This window comes from Fukomys damarensis, unplaced genomic scaffold, assembly GCF_012274545.1.
Source record: "Fukomys damarensis isolate Sample0158 unplaced genomic scaffold, DMR_v1.0_HiC HiC_scaffold_16, whole genome shotgun sequence".
NCBI lineage: Eukaryota > Metazoa > Chordata > Mammalia > Rodentia > Bathyergidae > Fukomys > Fukomys damarensis.
In genome coordinates this window covers 961348-982458 of record NW_022900928.1, presented here as the reverse complement: position 1 = coordinate 982458, position 21111 = coordinate 961348, and the positions used below count along the sequence as shown (strand labels likewise).

Here is a 21111-nt window from a genome sequence, read left to right as displayed (position 1 = left end):
GACAGCAGAATGGTGAGGCCTTCTGAGCAAATATGCTCCTTATTTTCTTCCAGAATCGCATTTGAACTGTTTCAGATGGAAATACTTGTTTATAAGACAAAGGTTTTTCCAAGTAACTTGGTTCCAGGGTTCCAAGTTCATCTCATTTATGTGTTCAACCCAGTGATGTTGAAGTTCACAGGCTTTGCATTTAGTTGTGGTCCAAGAAAAAAAAAATATGGACACAGACATGGAATGTGTGCCCTGGACACCACCCAGCAAATCTTGTTTGAGCATAGGAGCCTGGTTTTAGGGACTGAAATGTGTTTCCACCCTTGCCAGGGCTCTGGCTTGTCTTGGGGCAGAAAAGCCCTAGGGAGGGTTAGATAGAACCCCTTGTACCCTGGCCCTCATGTGTAGGTGGAGAGACTGAGGCAGGGTACAGTCTAGGCTTGATCAGAAATTGGGGTAGGGGCCAGCTGGTCCCTGCCCTGACTCTGGCCACTGACCATGCCCCCTCTCTGCCTGTAGGTGTACATTGGTGAGCTGCCACAGGATTTCCTCCGCATCACGCCCACTCAGCAGCAGCAGCAAGTCCAGCTGGATGCCCAGGCAGCACAGCAGCTGCAATATGGAGGCGCAGTGGGCACTGTGGGCCGCCTCAGCATCACTGTGGTACAGGTGGGCACAGGATGCTTCTTCCTGCAGGGGGGCTGGTACAGGTGGGGAGGAGAGAGGCAGGCTGGGCTCACATTGGGGAGTCTGCATTTTGGCTCTTTATAGCATTTCCCATGTGGAAAAAATGGAACTTTTCTGATTCTACTGCTTGTGAAATCATATATCTGATGTTGAAAAACAACTTGTATGAAAGATACACTTTCCCAAGATTCTGCCTAAAATAATTTAAAAATTACAGTGAACATTGGTGGGTAGCTGCTCTATCCTGGGTACTGTTTCTCCCCAAAGGGAGTCTCACAGAGATGAGGTGCTAGCACTGCCCAGAGCCACCCAGTGTGTGCCCAGCTGTGACATCTGCTCAGCTGCACAGTTCTGTGCTAGCAAGGTATACCCACCAGTTACCAAGAGACTTTCCTGTGAAAGCCAAAACACGTCAGATTGAAGCTGACTGTGACCACTCAGAGTGTCCTGCAAAGCTAGACACAGGCCAAGTGTGAGGAGTTGCATGACTTTGTAGAAAGGCCCGGATTCATTTGGCAGAGGTGTTACTGTGGCACTCTGAGGAACATGCAGCCTGCACTCAGCTTAGCTGCCCTGGTCCCTGTGAAGGGTTTGCAGCCAGCCACCTTTCCTCATGACTGTATTCCAGTACCTGGTCACGTGTGTCTAAGCGAATGTGCTGTGTGCTGCTGCCCCACTGATGACTAGGTGTCATCTTGTGGACATGGTACAAGTGCTGGAGCTTGGCAGGCCTTGAGGTGTCCTCAAGCTGCCTGCACTCAAGCTTGCCTAGGTATGCTGGGGAGAGGCATCCTGGTCCTCATGTGGCCTCCTGGTCACCTTGTCCACTGTCTCCCTGCTTCCCTTTGGATAAACCTTCCCTGCCTGTGTTGATACCCCTCAGGCTCCTGTTATTATCCCCTACCCTGAAGAGTACCCAGGAGCCTGGTCCTATTCCCTGTTCCTGGCCACACACGCAGGGGAGTAGCCCCTGCAGCCCCATGCACCTGACTACGCATGCATGGATCTGACCATATGGACTGCTGGATGCAGACCTGGTCCTCATGACCTCCATATGTCCAGTATCCAGCCCTCCTTTCTCCCTAGTCCCAGTAGGTGACAACTCTGGCCTTTGGGGGAGCTGAAACCCAAAGATTCCAAAAAATTCCTCCCATTACTTTTTTTTTTTTCTTCCATTAAGTTTATTGGTATATTCAAAGCAAAAAATACAGTTACATTTATCATTGGGATCTTGTACTTTTACATGATATATCTTGGCTCTTGTTTATTCCCCCATACCTCTGCCCTCCCTTCACCCACTTCACCCTTTCCTATTTGCAAAGACTTTGTTTCCATTTTTTTCACATATTTTCTTTTCCCTTATTTCCTTTCTCCTCCCCTTCCCACTTACCCTTTAGCTATTTTCTTCCTATTTTACACTCCCAGTTGTACTATTTGAACCTTATTTACACTTTTAGTTTTTCACACCAGAGAAACTTTCGATATTTACTCAAATGTGTCCTATTTTCTCCAGAGTATCGCCTCAATGTGCATCCATTTAGCTCTAAATGTTTCTAGTTTCACATTCTTTATGGCTGAATAGTATTCCATTTTATAGAAAAACCACATCTTCTTTAATCCGGTCTCCAGATGATGGGCATTTGGTTTGTTTCCAAGTTTTAGTTATTACAAACTGTGCCGCTATAAACACGGTTGCACGTATAACACTGTGATATGATTCTTTTAATGCTTTTGGACAGATACCCAGCACAGGGATAGCTGGGCCAAATGGAACCTCTAATCCTAGTTCTTTGAGATATCTCCATATTGATTTCCACAGTGGTTTTACCAGTCTGCACTCCCATCAACAATGGAGAAGGGTTCCTTTCTCCCCACAGCCCCGCCAGCATTTGTTATTGGTTGATTTCTTGATAGCAGCCATTCTTTGTGGGATGAGGTGGAATCTCAGTGTTGCTTTCATCTGCATCTCTTGAATGACCAGTGATGCTGAACATTTTTTCATATATTTATTTGCTGCTTTTACTTCTTTGTCTGAGAAATGTCTGTTCATTTCAAATACCCATTTTTGAATTGGGTCTTTGTATTGGGGAGGGTCTGATTCTTTTGAGTTCTTTATATATTCTAGATAGTAGTCCTTTGAGGAGTAGCTGGTAAAAATTTGTTACCACATTATAGGTTGTCTCTTAGCTCTTTTGGTGATTTCTCTTGCACTGCAAAAACTTTTTAATACAATGAGATCCCAGTTGTTTATTCTTTGTGTGAGTTCTTGTGCTGATGAGGATTTGTTCATAAAGTCTTCTCCTATGCCAATGTCTTCAAGAGTTCTACCTAATTTACTTTCCAGTTAAGTTTAGGGTTTCTATTTTGATATTTAGATCTTTAATCCACTTGGATTTTAGTTTAGTGCATGGTGAAAGAGAGGGATCTAGTTTTAATTTTTGGCAAGTTGAAAGCCAGTTTTTCCAACATTTATTAACGAGGCTGTCTTTCCTCCAGTAAGGATGATGGGTCCTTTGTCAAGGATGAGGTAGCTGAATATGTCTAATGTTGTTTCTGCATCTTCTAATCTATTCTATTAATCCTCAGGTCTGTTTCTTTGCCAGTACCATACTGTTTTTATCACAGTGGCTTTGTGGTATAGTTTCAAGTTGGGGGTTATGATACCCCCTGCCATGTGTCTGTTGCCTAGTATGGTTTTTGCTATTCTAGGTCTCCTGGTTCCAAATGAATTTTTGGATTGTTTTCTCAAGTGAAATATACTGGGATTTCAGTAGAGATTGCATTGAATCTGTATAGAAGTTTTGGAAGTATGGCCATTTTCACTCTGTTGATTCTTCCTATCAAGGAGTAAGGGATGTCTTTCCATCTTCTTATATCCTCTCCTATCTCTTTTTTTTCAGAGTGCTGTAATTATCAGTGTAGAGGTCTTTCCTTAGATTGATTCCTAGATATTTCATGGTTTTGGATGCTGTTGTGAAAGGAATTGTTTCCCTAATATCTCTCTCTCAGTATGTCTGTTATTTGTGTCCAAGAAGGCTATTGATTTTTGAGTGTTGACTTTGTATCCAGCTACTCTACTGAGCCTGTCAGTTAAGTCTAGCTGTCTTTTGGCAGAGTTTTTGGATCTTCTCTGTAGAGTATCATATCATGAGCAAATAGTTACAGTTTAACTTCTTCCTTTCCTATCTTTATTCCTTTTATTTCTTTCTCTTGTCTAATTGCTGTGGCTAATGTTTCTATAACTGTTGAACAGGAGTGGTGATAGTGGACATCCTTGTCTTGTTCCTGATTTTAGCATGAAGATTTTTAGTTTTTGATGATTTAGAATGATATTGGCTGTTGGGTTTTCATAGATAGCCTTTATCAGGTTGAGATAAAGACCATCTAATCCAATTTTCTGTACGGTTTTTATCATGAATGTGTGTTGAATTTTGTCAAATGCTTTTTCTGCATCTGTTGAGATGATCATGTGGTTTTTGTCCTTAATTCTGTTAATATACTGTATTACATTTATTGATTTATGCATGTTTAACCATCCTTCCATCCCTGGGATAAATGCAACTTGGTAAGGGTGTATGATTTATTGATGATCTCTGTAATTTGTTTGCCAGTGTCTTATTGAAGATTTTTACATCTATGTTCATTAGGGAGATTGGCCTATAGTTTTTTTGTTTTTTTTTGTTTTTGTTTTTTTTTTTTTTGGTTGAGTCTTTCCCTGGTTTTGGAATCAAAGTAACTCTACACTTGCTTCCAGGAATGAATTTGGAAGTATTGCTTCCCTTTCAATTTCATTGAAGAGCTTAAAGAGTAATGGTGATAGTTCTTCTTTGAATGTCTTATAGAATTCAGCAGTGATGCCATCATCAAGGCCTGGGCTTTTCTTTGTTGGTAAAGTTTCAATTTCACTGAATGTAATTGTGGTGTTTAGACTTTTTATGTCTTCTTCGTTCAACTTTAGAAGTTCATGTGTGTCTAGGAATCTGTCCATTTCTTCTGTCTTTTCCATTTTATTAGAGTACAGATTTTTGAAGTAGGTATTAACGAACCTCTGGATTTCTGGTGGATCTGTTGTGACTTCACCTTTTTCATTCCTTAAATGCATGAATTTTGAACCTTTTGTTTCTTTTTGATAAGGTTGGCTAAGGGTTTATTGATTTTATTCTTTTGAAAAGCCAACTCTTCAGATTTACTGATTTTTTTGTATTGTTCTCTTAGTCTCCATTGCATTAATTTCTGCTCTGATCTTTGTAATTTCCTCCCTTGTATGAACTTTCCATTTGTCTTGCTTTTCTTTTTCTAGGAGCTTAAGGTTAAGCATTAGGTTATTTGAGCTCACTCTGTTTTCTTAGTATGGGCATTTACTGCTATATATTTCCCTTGTAGAACTGCTGTCACTGTGTCCCATAGATTCCTGTATATTGTGTTGGCATTATCATCTAATTGTAGAAACTGCCTAGTTTCCTCTATGACCCAATGATTATTTAGCAGGTTGTTATTTAATTTCCATGTGTTTGTGAAGTTCTTGCAGTTTCTTAGTCTGTTGATCTCCACTGTAATTGCACTATGGTCTGATAATATAAAGGGGATAACTTCAATTCCTTTGCATTTATTTAAGCATGTTCTGTGAGCTAGCATGTGGTCTGTTTTGGAGAATGACCCATGTGCAGCCGAAAAGAATGTATATTCTGATTTTGTAGGGTGGAACACTCTAGACATCTACTAAGTCCATTTGTTTTAAGACTTGGTTCAGTTCTGTTATTTTGTTGTTGATTTTTTTGTCTAGATGACCTGTCTGTGTCGGTGGAGTATTGAGGTCTCCCGCTACAATATTGTATTAGTGCTTATTTCGTTTTTCATTTCCGTTAATATTTGTTTTGTGTACTTGGGAGCATTAGTATTTGGTGCATATATATTTATGATTGTCATTTCTTCCTCTTGTTCCTTTTACAAGGATGTAGTGGCCTTCTTTGTTTCTCTTAATTAGTTTTGGCTTGACATCTGTTCTGTCTGCAAATCAGATAGCTACCCCCGCTTTTTTCTGGGCTCTTGTCACATGAAGAACTGTTTTCCATCCTTTTCCTCTCAGTCTACAAATTTCTTTCTGGATTAAGTGGGTTTCTTGTATATAGCATATTGTTGGATTTTGCTTCTTAATCCATTCTGCTAGCCTGTTTCTTTTGATTAGTGAATTGAGGCCATTAACATGGATGGTTATAACTGTTATATATTGACTTTTATTTTCATTTTATTTTCTTGTTGTTGGTTCTTTTATTTTTCCCACTCTCCCTTTAATTTATTGCCTGGTATATTTGCTCTGTTGGCCCTTATGGTGTTGTGGTCTTAATTTTCTTTTTCCAGGATATTGTTTAGAAGTGTTTGGAGTGCTGGTTTGGTGTTCATGAAGTTTCTCAGGTGTTCTTTGTCATGGAAGTATCTTATTTCACCATCAATTTTGAAAGATAGTTTTGCAGGATACATCAGTCTAGGTTGGAGGTTGTTTTCTTTTAGGACTTGAAATACCTCACTCCAGGCTCTCCTTGACTTGAGGGTTTGTGTTGAAAAGTCTGCTGTGATTCTGATGGGCTTTCCTTTGCATGTGATTTGTTTCTTTTCTCTAACTGCTTGTAGTAGTTTGTTCTTCTGTTGGGTTTCTAAGATCTTGATTATTATATGTCTAGGTGTAGATTTTTTTTTTTTTTAATCATGGCTGGTTGGAGTCCTATATGCCTCACTTATCTGTATGTCAAATTCTTTTGCTTTGTTTGGGAAGTTTTCTGTCATTAATTCTGTGAACAGGTTGTGTTTTTTTTAATATCATTTGTGCTTTCTCCTGCTACTTCATGGATTCCTATCAGTATTATATTATTCTTCTTTGCATCATCTAAGAGTTGTTGGATCGATTTCTCATGATCCCCTACTGTTTTTCATAGATCTCTCTTTTCATGGTCACTGACTGTAGTCCTATCCTCTCTATCTGAAATTCTATCTTACATTCATTCATCCTGCTGCAAATGCTTTCTGTAGAGTTTTTAATCTTCTGGATATCTGTTTGAATCTGTTTCATGGATTCTCTTTCTTTCCTATGCTGGGCATTCATGGTTTCCATTTTGGTCCTGAGCTCACCTATTTTTTTTTTTTTTTAATCTGTTTCTGTTCTAAAGTCTCTAATAATATCTTTCACTTTTCTCACCATCTCTGTGGCTATCTGGGAAATTATTTGTGTTTTGTATTTTTCTAGAGCCTCATTTATCTGCTATTTTACTTCCTATGCTATCAGTTCAGGGTGTCCAAATGGTTGACTGTCAGACTTTTCCACCTCACTTCCCCAAGAGCTTACCTTTGGTGGGGTGGAAGTCTGTGTTGGTGTCTTGTTCAAATGCCTTCTCATTTCTATTTTTGCTGTTGGTACTGTCCTTGGTTTAATTCCTGGGTTAATACTTCAATCTTCCAGATATAGCTGGTCGTTAGGTTTTGAGTCTGTAACGTCTGTGAGGCAAACTCATATTCATTATACCAGGGAGGACAACTGATTAGATCAAGCACAACTTAGAAAATGACAATTTGTGGTAGTTATTAATGTATCACTTTTAACCATGTGAGTGAAATCAAAATGGAGGACCAGCCCAAAATATGTTTATAGTGAATAAACTCTTAGTTTAGCAACTTTACTCTTCAGGATGGATATTTAGAAGGAGTTGGGGAGGGAGGGATAGATAGAATAGAGAAAGGTTAGAAGTGAGGTCAGAGGATACAGGAAAATCACTCGAACTCTAGGGATCTGTTGAAGAGAAGAGGAGAAGACAGGACAAAATAGTCCCAAGAACAGAACAAACTAACAGCAATAGGGTGGCTAGAGACTGTAATCACTTTCTTTTAAAACTCATGGCATTGAGAGAAGGAAAAAGAGATGAAAGGAAAAAGAAATAAAATAAATTTGAATTAGGATAGGAATGGGGAGCAAAAAGGGAGAGTAATGGAGGTCAAGGTGGGAGAGAGAAAGAAAGGAAGATAAAAAGAAAGAAGTTAAAGGAGAAAAAATTAAGAAAAGCAAAAGCTAGATAAAAACATTTTTAAATGACTGAAGATAAGTGAAACATATTACCTTGAAAATAAAACATATAAGTAGAAATAGAGGGCCTCCTTCAGGGTGTGCCTCTGTTGATGCAATAGACAGTGTGGACAGGAGTGTGCAGGTCTAAGCTAATTAGTCCCAGCAGCTGTCCCCTGAGGTTCAGGCTGATTTCTGGCTGCAAGGCCCAAATTGAGATCTCTGTACTCCTGCTGGGTTGAACTCTGCAAGGTTCTACTGCAGGTTACAGCTGTCCTTCCCCTGAAGTTAGACCAGGTTCCGATGTGAGGTTCTGGTCGTTCCGACTTACCAGCTACAATGGTGTGGTGTGCCTTTATCACAGGTTGTGTTCACTTTTCCAGTGGGGCTTCAATTTCATCTAGGAGCCTCAGAGAGGCCTTCTTTTTCTCGTTCGCGGAAGGGGGGATGAACACCACTGTGTTGGTGCCCAGGCTTCTCTGTCGTGCTGGGTCAAAGGGCTTCATCCCATTTCTTGCCCCCCATGTCCTATCATTTGGCGCAGACACTGTCTCTCTCACACACACACACCTGTACTGGAATGTGGCTAGGGCAATCTGGCTGCATGCATGAAGGGAGACCCAGAAGGCTTTGCAGATGGTATACATAGTGTAAGGAAAGGAGGACTAGGGCTCTGTTAGTGGTCCCTGGAGGGAGGTTCCATCAGGTGATGAGTCACAGTCCAGTATCAGACACTCAGGAAAGGACACTTAGGCAAGGCGAGTGAAGATCATGATGTTATGGATTCGAGGGAGAGGCTCACATCAGAGCAGGGGATGGCCCAAGAGCTACACTGCTGCCCACATGCCTAAGGGCCCCAGTGGCTCCATGTTGCTGCACCTGGTTTGATCAGGTGTCATGTTGTTTCATTGTGGCCATTCTGATAAGTATGTAGGAGTCTCACTTGGAGTTGTGATTTACATCTCTGGTGGCCAGTGACATCAGATATCTTATTTCAAATTCACTCTGAGTTGCTATGTGCTGAGCAGTAGTTTTGTCTGCTATATCTTCACCTCATTTACAAGGGTTCCTGTGACACAATTCACAAGTGGCTATCTGGTTTGGAGTCTGAGTCTTGGGGTTTAGAGACCTGGGGCATGGATAGATGGTACTCTGTCCCTGTGAGCTGCTGCTGACACTCCTACTACTGAAGGGCAGTGTGCCAGGAGATCTGTAGGAGAGGCTGAAAGCTGGAGCAGAGGCCTCCAGATACTAGGGCTCTGGGGTGGCTCAACCCTGGGGCATCCTCCCTTCTGCCTCCCCTCAGCTCAGCTGTGTATTGTCAGGTGTGGCCTCAGAGCTTTCAGCAGAGTTGGAGTTACCTGTTGCTCCTGGTGTCCTGGGAAGCAAGTAGTGCCTTGTTCAGATGACTTTGCATGACTGAAGTTCTTGGCCCAGGAAATGTGGTAGTGAACAATTAGAGGAGGCTGGCAGCTTAGAGAAGCACCTGCCTTTTCTTCTGGTGAGCACTGCATCTTTCTGAACTTGGCTTTATTTCAGGCAAAGCTGGCAAAGAACTATGGAATGACACGTATGGACCCCTACTGCCGCCTGCGCCTGGGCTATGCCGTGTATGAGACGCCCACAGCTCACAACGGTGCCAAGAACCCTCGATGGAACAAAGTCATTCAGTGCACAGTGCCCCCAGGTGTGGATTCGTTCTACCTGGAGATCTTCGATGAGGTAAGAAGAGCCTTTGCCTCAAGGCTGCATGTGGTTCATGTGGGGCAAGGTGTGATGTACCATGTCATCTCAGGCCTCCCAGATAACCACTGTTTTAGTGGCTGGGTGACAGGGTGCAGTATCCCCTCAGAAACATCAGCAGTGACACAATGCTGGGCACTCTAGATGAAGTAGGTAGTGTTTGCTCACTCTCGGCTGAGTTTCAAGGATGTCATGGGAATATTGTTCTCGCTAGTGTACATAACAGGCACACAGCAGCCTGCATGCTACTGGTTTCATGGCCAGGTGGGAGCCTGGAGGCTGAGGGCGGTCCCACAAAACTTGATTGTGGGCACCAGGTACTTCCTGAGGCCAGGGCCAGGCACAGCAAGGCTGAGAGTGGGAAGGATGAGGTCTCCTCACCACTGGCCTCTGCCTTCTCCTGTCCATTTTCCCCCTGTGCATCTGGGGTCGTCCTCGGGAAGGAAAAGCTTGTGGGAAGGAGATCGAGGCTGCAGATGGCAGCTCATTGTGTGCCTCCTTCCCTCTTGTGCCTACCTGCCATGCTTGGGTCTTGAAGGGTCGAGCAGCAGTCCTAGAGGTTCTGCCTTTCATCCCAATTCTGGGCTGTGGCAGGTGGTGACTCAGCAGCAGGGGCAGAGGGGTGGACCAGAGCCTTGGTGGAGTGGGCACCGTTAGGGGGGCTGGGCTCCTCACAGGAGAGGTCCATCACCATAGCCACAGGGGAAGTGCCTGCCTCTGTGCTATGATGCATCTGCCTCTCTCACCCTCCTCAGCGAGCCTTCTCCATGGATGACCGCATCGCCTGGACTCACATCACGATCCCTGAAGCCCTGAAACAGGGCCAGGTGGAGGACGAGTGGTACAGCTTGAGCGGGAGGCAGGGTGACGACAAGGAGGGCATGATCAACCTGGTCATGTCCTACACGGTGAGCACCGGGCTGGAGCAGCCCTGGGGTGGTCAACCTGGGCCTTCTCCAGGAGACAGTGGCTGGCCATGAGTGGTGCAGCATCTCAGTGGGGACCCAGGGCAATGTGGGGTCACGGAGCAGAGGCCCAGCTCTGCTTGGCAGTCACCTGTTGTGTCAGATCCCCATCTCCCACTGGTCTCCATCCTCAGAGCGGGGCAGCTCCTGGGACCTTCAGGAAGGTCACAAGACAGGCAGGTTGGGAGTCTCTCTTATGGTGTCAGGCAGGCACTAGGCTACATCTCCAGCCCTTTTTAATATTATTTAGAGACAGGATCCCACTCAGTTGCCCACGATAGCCTTGAACTTGTGATCCCCTGCCTCATCTTCCCAGGTAGCCAGGATTTCCAGTATGCACTACTCCACCAAGCTTGCTGGGTTTTGTGCATCACCTTTTCTCTGCTGTTACTTTAACTTCTTATTAGGGAACGCTTCCAGCCATGGGGGACTGTGGTCAACCCTGTGTGTGGACGGCCCCCTCTGCAGCGACAGCCTCCTGAAGACTCATCTCCCTTAGCACAAGCACGCACTTGTCTTAGCACATGGCACAGAGCACAGTCACATGTAGCTAATCCATCTGTGTCTAGAGCTTTGTGAGCTGACCCCTGGGCTGTTGTGGAAGCTGATGTTTCTCTCAGGCACCAGACTTGGAGGTGTCCCCACAGCACCCAGGCATCGTCCTCTGTTCTGCCAGCCGGAGAGGTGGTGTTGGGGTGTTGGTGAGGCAGACATGAATCCTGGGGCTCCATGCTCTCAGGGCCCTTTTGGCGAGTCTGGAGGTAAGATTATAACCCACGATTGTCTTGGTGTGTTTTAGTCGCTGCCCGCTGCCATGATGATGCCGCCCCAGCCTGTGGTCCTGATGCCAACTGTGTACCAGCAGGGTGTTGGCTACGTGCCCATTGCAGGTGTGTTGCTGCTTCTTCTTTGGCAGAAGGCCTGGGGCAGAGTGGGGCTCGGGCAAGGGTGGACCTGGCACGAAGATCCTTTTAAAAGCAGAGTCCAGGGTTATTGGTGAACTTCCCGGCATGTAGAAACCAAAATCTGTTCCGTCGTTGTTGGCACGTACAAGGAGAGTGAAATTCGTGGAGACATGGAACACTGAACATTTGTGTGTGTGAGTCCATGCATTAGAAGACTGAGGTCCTGTTGGTAGAGCCCGCCATGGCTTTTAGTATCACAATTTTCTGCCAGACCATGTACCTGCATGAAGGAGCCATTTGGGGCAGCACATGCCATCATGTTAGAACACAGCTTTTCATGTCTTTGCATCACCAGATCTTCATGTTAACCTCTTGGTTACTTCACCTGTGGCTGGGGTGGCACCTTGAAGCCATACCACTGGCCAGGTATCGTTTCCAGGTGTAACCCAGCAGACGGGGGACACTGTAGTCTCAAGAGTGGAGATGCCAGGGCCGCCTGCAGCCACCTGTTCCCTGGCACAGTCCAGGAAGGGACAAAGCTAGAGTCCAGGGCAGCAGGACTGGCTGGGATGGGGGGGCGTGGTCCTGGACCCTGTGGCCTCTGACTGCTGATGAGTAGTATGGATCATCTAGGGTCCCGCAGCCGGAATGGAGAGGCTTGTCAATGCCCCCAGTCATACCAGCATCCAGCTGGGGCACAGAGAGGCCTAGGAGTCAGACCTGGCCTTAGTCCTGCCTGAATCCGGAGGGGTGGCACTTGGGCACTCTGGCTGTGCATGCATTTGGAGGTTTCTGCTGAACCAAAGCTGCTTGCAGGAACAAAGGGCATCGCTTACAGAGAAGGGGAGTGGGAGACCCTGTGGGGTTGAGTGTGGTAGGAAACCACCCAGTTAACAGGGTGACCCCAAACCTTACGCAGCACTCGTTCAGAGCTCAGGGAGAGACCCTCAGCAAAGGGAGAGCAGAGCTAGAGCAGGGAGGTGAGCACTGCAGAGACCCAGTAAGGGCCAACTATCAGGCTCAGTGACAGGTCCCCGAGTAAGATGGATGAGCAGGCGGGAAAGAAACTGCAGAACGTGTGTCTGCTCTCCCCAGTTCTTGAGGCCAAATGTCCAAAGCAGGAGTGGCGGGGCTGCATTCCCTCCAGAGGCTCTGCTGCTCCTCCTGCGTCCTGTACCTCCAGCTCCCACGTGGGGCTCTAGGTGTGTCTTGGTTTGCGGCTCCCTCACCCAGCCTGTGCCTCGGTCTTCACACAGCCACCTTCCCTCTCCCAGTCCCTGTCCTTCCGTCATTGCACGGGGGCCACCCCACTCCATCACAGCCTCATCGCAGCTTGGTGTATCTGCAGAGACACTGCAGCTTGCATGGGCTCAAGGCCTGACACACCCGTGCAGGACACATCCTGTCCCCTTCAGTTAGCAACACCAGAGTGTGTTTGGTTCAACAAAAGTTGGCATCTAAAGAGATGAAAGTTTCTGACCTGTTTATCTTTTTCTGGATCCTGTCTTTCATTCTCTGTAAAAGTCTTTAAAGTTTGTCCTATGATGCTTATTTGAGGAAAGGCTGGGTTTCTTTATAAACAGAATTTGAACATTTCTTTTGATATACATTTTAAAATCTTGAAAGTCTCCTACTTGAGGAACAGTCACAGTAGAGAGCCAAAGACTTTTCTGTCAGAACCTTGGGAGACTGTGTCCCCTGTCAGCGAGGACACTCCTCATTGCAGCGCATGCGTGTTCATTCATGTGTTCCCGGTGGCCAGTGGCCTCTGTCTTGTGAGGGTGCAGGCTAGGCCTGGCCCCAGGTCCATCTGTCCAAGTGGCTGCACCCTTTCCACCGTCCTGGTGCTGACCTGGCTGCTGCCCAAGAAAACTGCCCGCTTTTGTCCCTGCCCTTGACTGCTCACATTTGTGTGCCATGAGACAGTGACTGCATGGTGGTGGCTCATCTCTGAGCATTTCCTTGGTGTCCACATGAGGTTTTTCCTGTCTCTCACAGACTGAGTTATCCACTGTAGGTGTCTCTGCATGGGCTCACAGTTTGTTTAGTTCCCTGGGCTATATGTTACTTTATTATTCATCTTATCTCCCAGAGGAAGTACTTCGGGGCGGGGGCCTTGCTGTCCCTTTGGCCTGTCCCACGTCCATTGAGTACAGTACTTCTAGACTGGCACCACAGGAAGCCTCCATCTCATGGTGCATTTCCTGCTTCTGCCCTGGACTCGGCAGCTTCTTCCAGTACCCTGACTCCTTGTAGTTAGTGGAGATTGACTTCTAGAAGCCTCTGCACTATTGTTTAGTGATCTTAGTAGTGTTTAGAGGCTTCCTTGAAAGTCAGACCAATTCTCCCTGAGTCATGCAAGTCCTGAGTATTTGCAGTGGCAGCACTGTCCTTCCAGAGCACCAAAAGTCCAAAGCGTAAACTTCATGTGAGTTCACACACTTTGTGTTTCAGTCTGCTCTGCAGTGGAGGCCTCAGGCCCTTGACTCTGGGGCCTGGTGCACAGTGACCTGCCTGGGCCAGTGACGATGAGGCCAGTACCACAGGCTGAGGGCAGGCACAGAGAGGTTGAGTCCCCATCCACACCTGCCCATTTGTGGGCAGTAGCTTGCACCTCATTGGCACTGGCCACCTTGATATTTGGGGAGCCCTGTCCCGGAAGCCCTAGGGCAGTGGAGGCGACCCTATGGCACGAGTGCCTCAGCTAGTTGTTTGGATCATTGAAAGCTCTAAAAGGGTCGCTGTCATTGCCCGAGGGTGTCTGGACTGGGGATCGTGGCTGCTGCTGCAGCAGTGTTTTCCAGTCAGAAGCCCGCATGCCTATGACTTGGAGGCTAGGAGCCTGGGAGAGCCAGTAGCTCCTCCCAGACCCTGCCCTTTCTGTTTTCCCTGAGCTGTGGCCATCACCCCACAGAGTGAGGCTGCGGGGAGAATGGGTCCTTAGAAGTCAGAGTTTTCCTGCTGTCAGTCACAGCCCGGGTTATGTTTGCTGTTGTGGTACTGGGGATTGAACTCAGGGCATTTGCAACAGAGCTGCATCCCCAGACCTTTTTAAAATTTGAGACAGGGTTGCCTGAGCTGGGCTCATACTTGCGGTCTTCCTACCTCAGCCCCCCCAGAGTGATGGCATTATAGCTGCACACCACCTTGCCTGGCAGCTTCTTTCCCCCGCCCCCACGTTTGGATTGCCAGGTGAGTGAGTTTTCATCAAATCTGGGATAGGCAGCTAATAGGCATCACATGGTTCGGGGAGGGGCTTGACCCTGACGGGAAAAATGGCTGCGGTGCATGGAAAGGTGTGTAACTACTTGGACTGTGTTGTTCTCGTGGTGAACAGGGGAATAGCTTAGTGGACCTTGGTCTGCTGCTGGGTTTCTAAATGTCCTGGAGGAGGGGGGTTGTTATGCTCTGCTTCTGCTGGTGGCCTGGGCAAAGCCGTGGGCCGAGGGGTCAGGCCGTAAGTGTGGGGCGGGTCTGTGTGCCTGCCAGGAGCGGTGACATTGCATCACGGTCAGGCAGAGAGGGCAGGCAGCGCCCACCACACAGTCTGTTTAGGGGAAAATGACCTTGTCTGATTTTCCTAATTCTCTGGGCTGCTATGTTGCTTCTTTTTTTCACACAGCGCGGAGAGAATTGATTAAAGGTTGATTCCCACTGCCTGCCCAGCAGGGTCTCTGATAAAAACTCCAGCTGAACTCAGATCCTCCCGCTTGCTGGGGACTGTAGCTCCTGCTGTGGCCACACGTGAATGTTTCTGCCTGTGCCCTCCCCCACCTCCCTTTCTCCGCATGCCCTGAGTGCCTGCCCTGGCCCACGGCTCCACAGAGCTGGTATCACAGCTCCCTTGGGTGTGTGCAGTGCTGAAGGAGGAAGTGAGTGCCCTGAGAAGCCATGAACACAAAGCTAAGGATGCATCCACTCGGTGCCCTCCCTGTCCCGGTATGGGTCAGGAAGGAGCGCAGAACAGGCCAAGTTGTCACAGCTTCCATGCATGTAAATGGCCAACATCAAAACCACTTTGGTGCCTCCGTGAGCAGCGTGTCACCATGTCCCTTGCAAGGAGAATTCACAGCCAGTGCATTTGAAGCTAAACTGCACACACTGTTTATAAGGTAGAAATGTTTCTATTTAAGGTGGCTTAGCTGCTCTAGAGACGCTGTTCGGGCTGTGTCACTTGCTCGGATGGGGTGCTGCCCAGGAGTCCAGGGGAGTGGCAGTCACCACTGTCCAGAGGCTCCTGGGCCTGACTTCTGGGGCTGCTGGGGCTCAGGGGGCCCATGCGCTCGAGGTTCAGGTGGTCAGTTGGAATTGGCGAGAGGGACTCAGCATTCCAACAGTCCTCCACAGGGATTGGGGGCTCACTGTCCAGTAGGGGGCTTTTGTTTACCTGTTGTGCAGATGGCTCCTCATCTTCACTGTCCCCAACTTCCACCACCTGACTCACTGCTGCCTGATTTGGTGAGAGTTTCTGAACTGGCCCAGTGAAATGAGGGAGGCCTCCTGCCATGGCCCATGAGGAAGAGAGCTTGTGGCACCTGGCTTGGGAACAGGAAGGGCTCCTGTGGACCTGCCTTCCACTCCCAGAAGTTCCTAGAGGCACGGGTGACGTTGGAGGTGTGATGACAGAACTTCTGTGTGGCCTCCAACATTGTGCTATTTTCCGGGGTGGACCTGGATGAGGGCAGCACCATTATCCCCTGGAGGCCTAGTCCTGAAGCTTGTGATCTGGTTCTGTGATGAGCAGTCCTGACTCCTGCTTGCTACTGGGGTCATGGGCACCGGCCAGGAGGCATCTGTGGTATTGTCCTCTTGAGGCTGCTCTCAGCCCAGAGGCCCGTGTGCCATCCACAGCATTCTGATTCTCTAACTGACCCTCCCCACTCTTGAGCTGCAGCTGAGCCCCTCCCTGGGGGGCTCTGAGAATGCTCTTGATCTGCATCAACATCAGTGACTGAAAACCGAGGACTTGTGGCTGACTTCTGGAACATTCCTTCTGCTGAAGGACCATTAGAAACCAACTTTGTTTTGGTCTGTTCTAGCTCCAGCTCTTCATCTGAATCCAGTAAAAGGATGATCTTGTTCTGTGTGCTCCTGTGGGAGGGAGGGTCCTGGGACCTGGTACTCGAGGGGTCAGGTAATGATTGCGTCAGGTCCCCGGGTAGAGACTTTTCTGAGGAAATCAGGACACCCTTAATTTTGCGTTCCAAAACCGAATGATACCCTCTGCCTTTCCAGTCGCCTGGCTCCTTAAGTACTGTGAGAATGCCACTATCCTGCTTTGATGGTAAGAGCTGGAGACGGTGAGCTGGGGGAGGACACCATGGAGACACTGTATGACTGGGTCATGCCTGGGGACGAATCACTTGTGTGTTGAAGATGAAGCTGTGATCGGAGGCCAAAGTGGGGTTATGTCTCGAGATGCCATAGCTGGCCTGAAGGTAGGAGAACTAGGCCTAATCAAATGATTTTCCCCCAGAATTTTGTAGAATTGCTCCCGACGGGGACATCTAGATAAAAGCTGTAACACCTGCCCAGGCTGGCAAATACTGGGAGGGGAGAAGCCTGGCTGCATTGGCACGTGTTTTCTGGTGTATTGGTGTGGACACAGCACCACATCTGTGTGTGAGGCTGCCTAGGTCCCAGGCAGGCAGCACCTGGACTGTTGTCCTCTGTAACAGTGGGACAGTGGCCTGTTCTCACCTGACCCTGCCATGGTTTCCCTTGTCCTTGATAGTGCCACAGTCTGCGCCTGTGAAGTGTGGCGACAGCCTGTCTGAGGGTGGATAGGTGTTAGGGGCACAGGAAAGTGTTTGGCGGGGGCTGGGCCTGGAGGGCAGGAGATGTTGGCTTTCTGCACTTTCTTCTGGGGCAGTCGCCTTGGTTCATCTGATGTTGGAGACTGCATTCAGCCTCATTTCCGATCTTCTGAATGTAGTGATTTCCCAACCGATGGCTCTGCCTCACAGTCCGGTGGGCCTAGTCCAGAGGATGTTCATGCTTTAAAGTTTAAAGAAGTAAGGGCATTGTCAGCCCGTATAGCCCTTCGGAGAGGATGTGCGTGGCAATTCCGAGTGTGGCCACTCGGTGTCACCAGCACTTCCTGTCCCCAACCTGTCTTCCAGTCTAAGCAGTTTATACGTTCCGCAGGCCCAACCTGCGAGGCCCCTCTGTGAACTCTGCCTTCACTCTGTCACCTCTTCCCTGTGATTGTGAAATAGGCTCAAGTGAGGTTTGAAAGACCTGACTTGCATTTGGGATGGAGAAAGGCATCCGGAGAGGGCATCACACAGCAGGAGCCCAGCCTCACCTGCCTGTGGTGGGCTTTTGGAGGCTGCCAGCTTCGTGTCCCTGCAGGGTTCCTTCTCGTAAAGCTTGGGATGGCCTCTCTCCTTGAGGAGGCTAGAAAGTGCCATTCCTTCCTGCAGCTCGAGCCAGCCTGCTCTTCGTGTCTGATATTTTCACCAAAGTTCCTCTTGTTCCCAGGAATGCCTGCTGTCTGCAGCCCTGGCATGGTGCCTGTGGCATTGCCCCCTCCAGCTGTGTCCACACAGCCCCGCTGTACAGAGGAGGATCTGAAGGCCATCCAGGACATGTTCCCCAACATGGACAAGGAGGTGATCCGCTCCGTGCTGGAAGCCCAGAGAGGAAACAAGGATGCTGCCATCAACTCCCTGCTGCAGATGGGCGAGGAGTCCTAGACTTGCCCATTTCCCTCGGACTTGCCACCCTGGGCTCTCCGGGGTCATCGTCTCAACAAGATCCCCATGAATCACCACCTGCACCCTCTTCCTCAGACCCCCGCACTCTCTCCCCTGTCCTCGGGATGCATGTGGTCTCAGCTCGCAGCAGCCCACTGACCAGCGCTGGGGTGGGACGGCTGCCTTCTTGTCTCGGGTTGGATGATGGTGGTGCAGCTGCGTCACTGCACAGACCCACGCACCAGTGGCTGGGGATGCGCGTCTCTTTTCTCACACTGTCTTGTAGAAAGCCGCTGCCTCTGCCAGGGTATTAGAAGCTGCTGAGTGGCACAGAGTCACTCGGTCTGTTTGGGGTGGACCTCGTGGCTCACAGCACACAGATCCATGTGCACTGGCTTATGGTCGCGTCAGAGATCTCAAGCTGAGCGTTCACATTCCTCCCCATGCGCCTTAAAGCGTGGGTTCTTGCCTGGTTCTCCTGGCTCAGTGGTTGGCCAGGCTCTGCCTTGCCCTGGCTGCCCTGCTGACCGTGCGGCTCTGCAGGCCTTGTCCCAGCTTCTCTTCCTGAGGGCCTCAAGGTGACACTGTGTTTACATCTGTGCGCCAGTGCTGTCCAGTTGGGGGGCTGAACAGAAACCCTGTGGATGTTAGTGTTGGAAACCTTTCTGAGGCTGAGCTGCCCGCACCTGGCTGGCTGGTTGCTGCTGTCGCCTCTTGGGTACATCCGTAGATTGGGGGCAGATGGGCAATGCTGTGTACAGGTAAGACTCGGAACCTGCGGGGCCCCTTGAAGTGACGCATTTTGTGTCGGATGCACACCATTGGGAGCCTGTGCACCCTTGCACGTCTCGATGTGCAGTTCCATGTTGAGTTGCAGGTGCTTTTCTTCTCATCAGTGTTTGTACCCAGCCTCTGATATAAGAGCCTACTGACACAGGCACAGTGGTCAGTTCTGACAGTGTGGGCTTCTTTGAATGATTCAGATTGAGGAAGTTAGTGCTTAAGTTATAGTCTTTCCCCCCTTGTCTAAAAAGGTTAAATTTAATGTCAGCTACAAAATATTGCTTTCTACCACTGATTGGGGGTGCTTTTTGTCAAATATATTCATAAATATTTATTTTTGTAAACTGAAGAATGAGGTGGCGGTTCAGGTGGGATGGTGGCACTGGATTTCTTTAGTTGTGGGTCGTTAAGGCATTTAATCTCACGATAGAGAAGAAAGACACCGATGTTTGTTAAGTAGAGCTGACCACTCACTTGAACAAGCCAGCGCTGGAAGGTTTCATTCCACACTGCTGTGTGGCCTCGTGCCTGTAGCAGGCCTTGCCCTTGGAAACAGGCATGTTGGCAGAATGGTGGGACGTTCCCCATGGGGGTTCTGTTAGTGCCATCAGCAGACTTGGCCCAGGACGGCACAAGCCTCAGTGCCTGCTCCCAGGCCCAGGTAAGGCTGTGAGTGCCTGGCCTCTGCCTTAATGTTGCTGAGGTGCCAGCACTGCCACCCCGCTCGCGCATGGTTCTGCGAGTGTGTCCTGGAGGAGGCTGCGCCTGGAGCAGCTGCTGTGGCCCATGGAGGCAGTGTTCACGTTGGAGAGCCATAGTTTGCGGATGAGTCTGAACATACTGCGATCTCTTTCCTTTTTCCTGAACACTTTATTTTTTTAATAGATCACATTTTATAAGGCCTTCAGTCAAATCAGATCCTTCGTCCCTTTGTTGTGTGCTGCTTCCTGTTTCAAGCTTGTCTTGCTGCAGCCTGTCTATTACAATGGGAGGGGCAAGGCTTCAGTAGCTGCTGGGAGCCTGAGCATCAGCAGGATTCATCCCACCCACCATCATCCTGTGTCCATTTTGGGTGGAAGGTGGTCACCATCGGAAAGAGGGGTTTGTCCCCAGCTCATAACAAAGGCCACAGTGGATCGGGGTGGACATAGATGGGGGCTGGAGCCTTTCTGGGTCTTGCTGCTGCTCCTACCCCTCTGCCTACAAATTCGGGCTGCTGGCAAAGCCACAGGGATGGACAGTAGGAACACCCTGGGGCAGGTGTCAGGACAGGGCCTGGACTGCTTTCTTCTGATGCTGGATGGGGTCAGAGCCCCTGTGGCCTCCAGTTTGTCGTGCCCTGTGTGCGATGAGCACGTCCAAGATGAGAGAATACTTTGTGGGGTTTTGTTCTGCCTTCCCCCTCCAGGCTGCCTCTTCCTCTTAGCGACACTTGGCATTTGCTGATCTACATGAGATGGGTGTTGGTGGGAGTGATTCACAGACCTTTATTGTTCCTGGTGGTTATGTCCAGAGGGGGGGGATCCACATATAGGTTTTTCTTTGACTGTAAAATACATTTCTACTTTTCAGCCTTCTAATTTAATAAGTGGTCCATATAAAAATAGAGAAATAAAGTCCTTTAAAGGAAAGTTTACCATTCTTGTACCCCAGTGTTTTGTAACATAGCTCACAGCATTCAGGAGTGATGCGCTGGTCAGAATAGCAGGTTCATGTGTTCACAACCCGTTCCAGGACTGCGTGAACGAAGACTGAGTGGGAGGAGGGCCCACGGCAGAGGCTCAGGGTCTGAGTATGCAGCAGGGGCTGCCGTTTCCCAGGAGATTGGGAGAGGATGCACCCCAGTTCTGCGGTGGCAGTCGTGGGTCCTCCTCACCGAGCATCTTCGTGTTACTTGTTCTTACACTTGTAACTTCTCCTCCAGGCGACTTGGTATCAGCACGAGTGTGCCCTGCACCTGTCCGCTACACTCAGCAGCAGTCCACCATGCACTGCGGCACACCTGGCAGGGCAGGCAGGGCTAATAGCATGTCAGTCACGGGGGCAGGGCGTCTCTGTCCTCAGCAGAAGTCATTGTGTGCAGCGGTGGCAGCCTGCATGGCTCTGTCTACCCAGTGCTCACCTCCCCTTGAAGCAGACAGCAGGGTGCCCTGGGCAGTGGGTGCCCCTGTTGTGCTGACTAGGGATTCCTTCTAAGCTCGACGTCTTCCAGCCATTAACCCGCGACAGCATGAGTGTTTTTTCGCCCAAAACATCTGACAGAGTAGCGTTGGTGTTAGAGTTGGGCATGA

At 48.6% G+C, this 21111-nt stretch overlaps 1 protein-coding gene across 1 annotated transcript; it reads left to right on the top strand.

Moving 5' to 3' along the window:
• Positions 1-582: 582 nt before the first annotated feature.
• Positions 583-17816, top strand: Tollip (toll interacting protein). Its single transcript, XM_019209997.1, has 5 exons — positions 583-660; positions 9266-9448; positions 10225-10377; positions 11234-11324; positions 14450-17816. Exons 2-5 carry the CDS (start codon positions 9290-9292, stop codon positions 14461-14463), a joined length of 417 nt encoding a protein of 138 aa, XP_019065542.1. The 5' UTR covers positions 583-660; positions 9266-9289; the 3' UTR covers positions 14464-17816.
• The last annotated feature ends 3295 nt before the right edge of the window (positions 17817-21111 follow it).

Coding starts and splice junctions, on each gene's coding strand:
- Tollip (XM_019209997.1), top strand. CDS start 9,290: ATGACACGTATGGACCCCTACTGCCGCCTGCGCCTGGGCTATGCCGTG. Junction 9,449..10,224: donor ACCTGGAGATCTTCGATGAG/GTAAGAAGAGCC, acceptor CACCCTCCTCAG/CGAGCCTTCTCCATGGATGA. Junction 10,378..11,233: donor ACCTGGTCATGTCCTACACG/GTGAGCACCGGG, acceptor GGTGTGTTTTAG/TCGCTGCCCGCTGCCATGAT.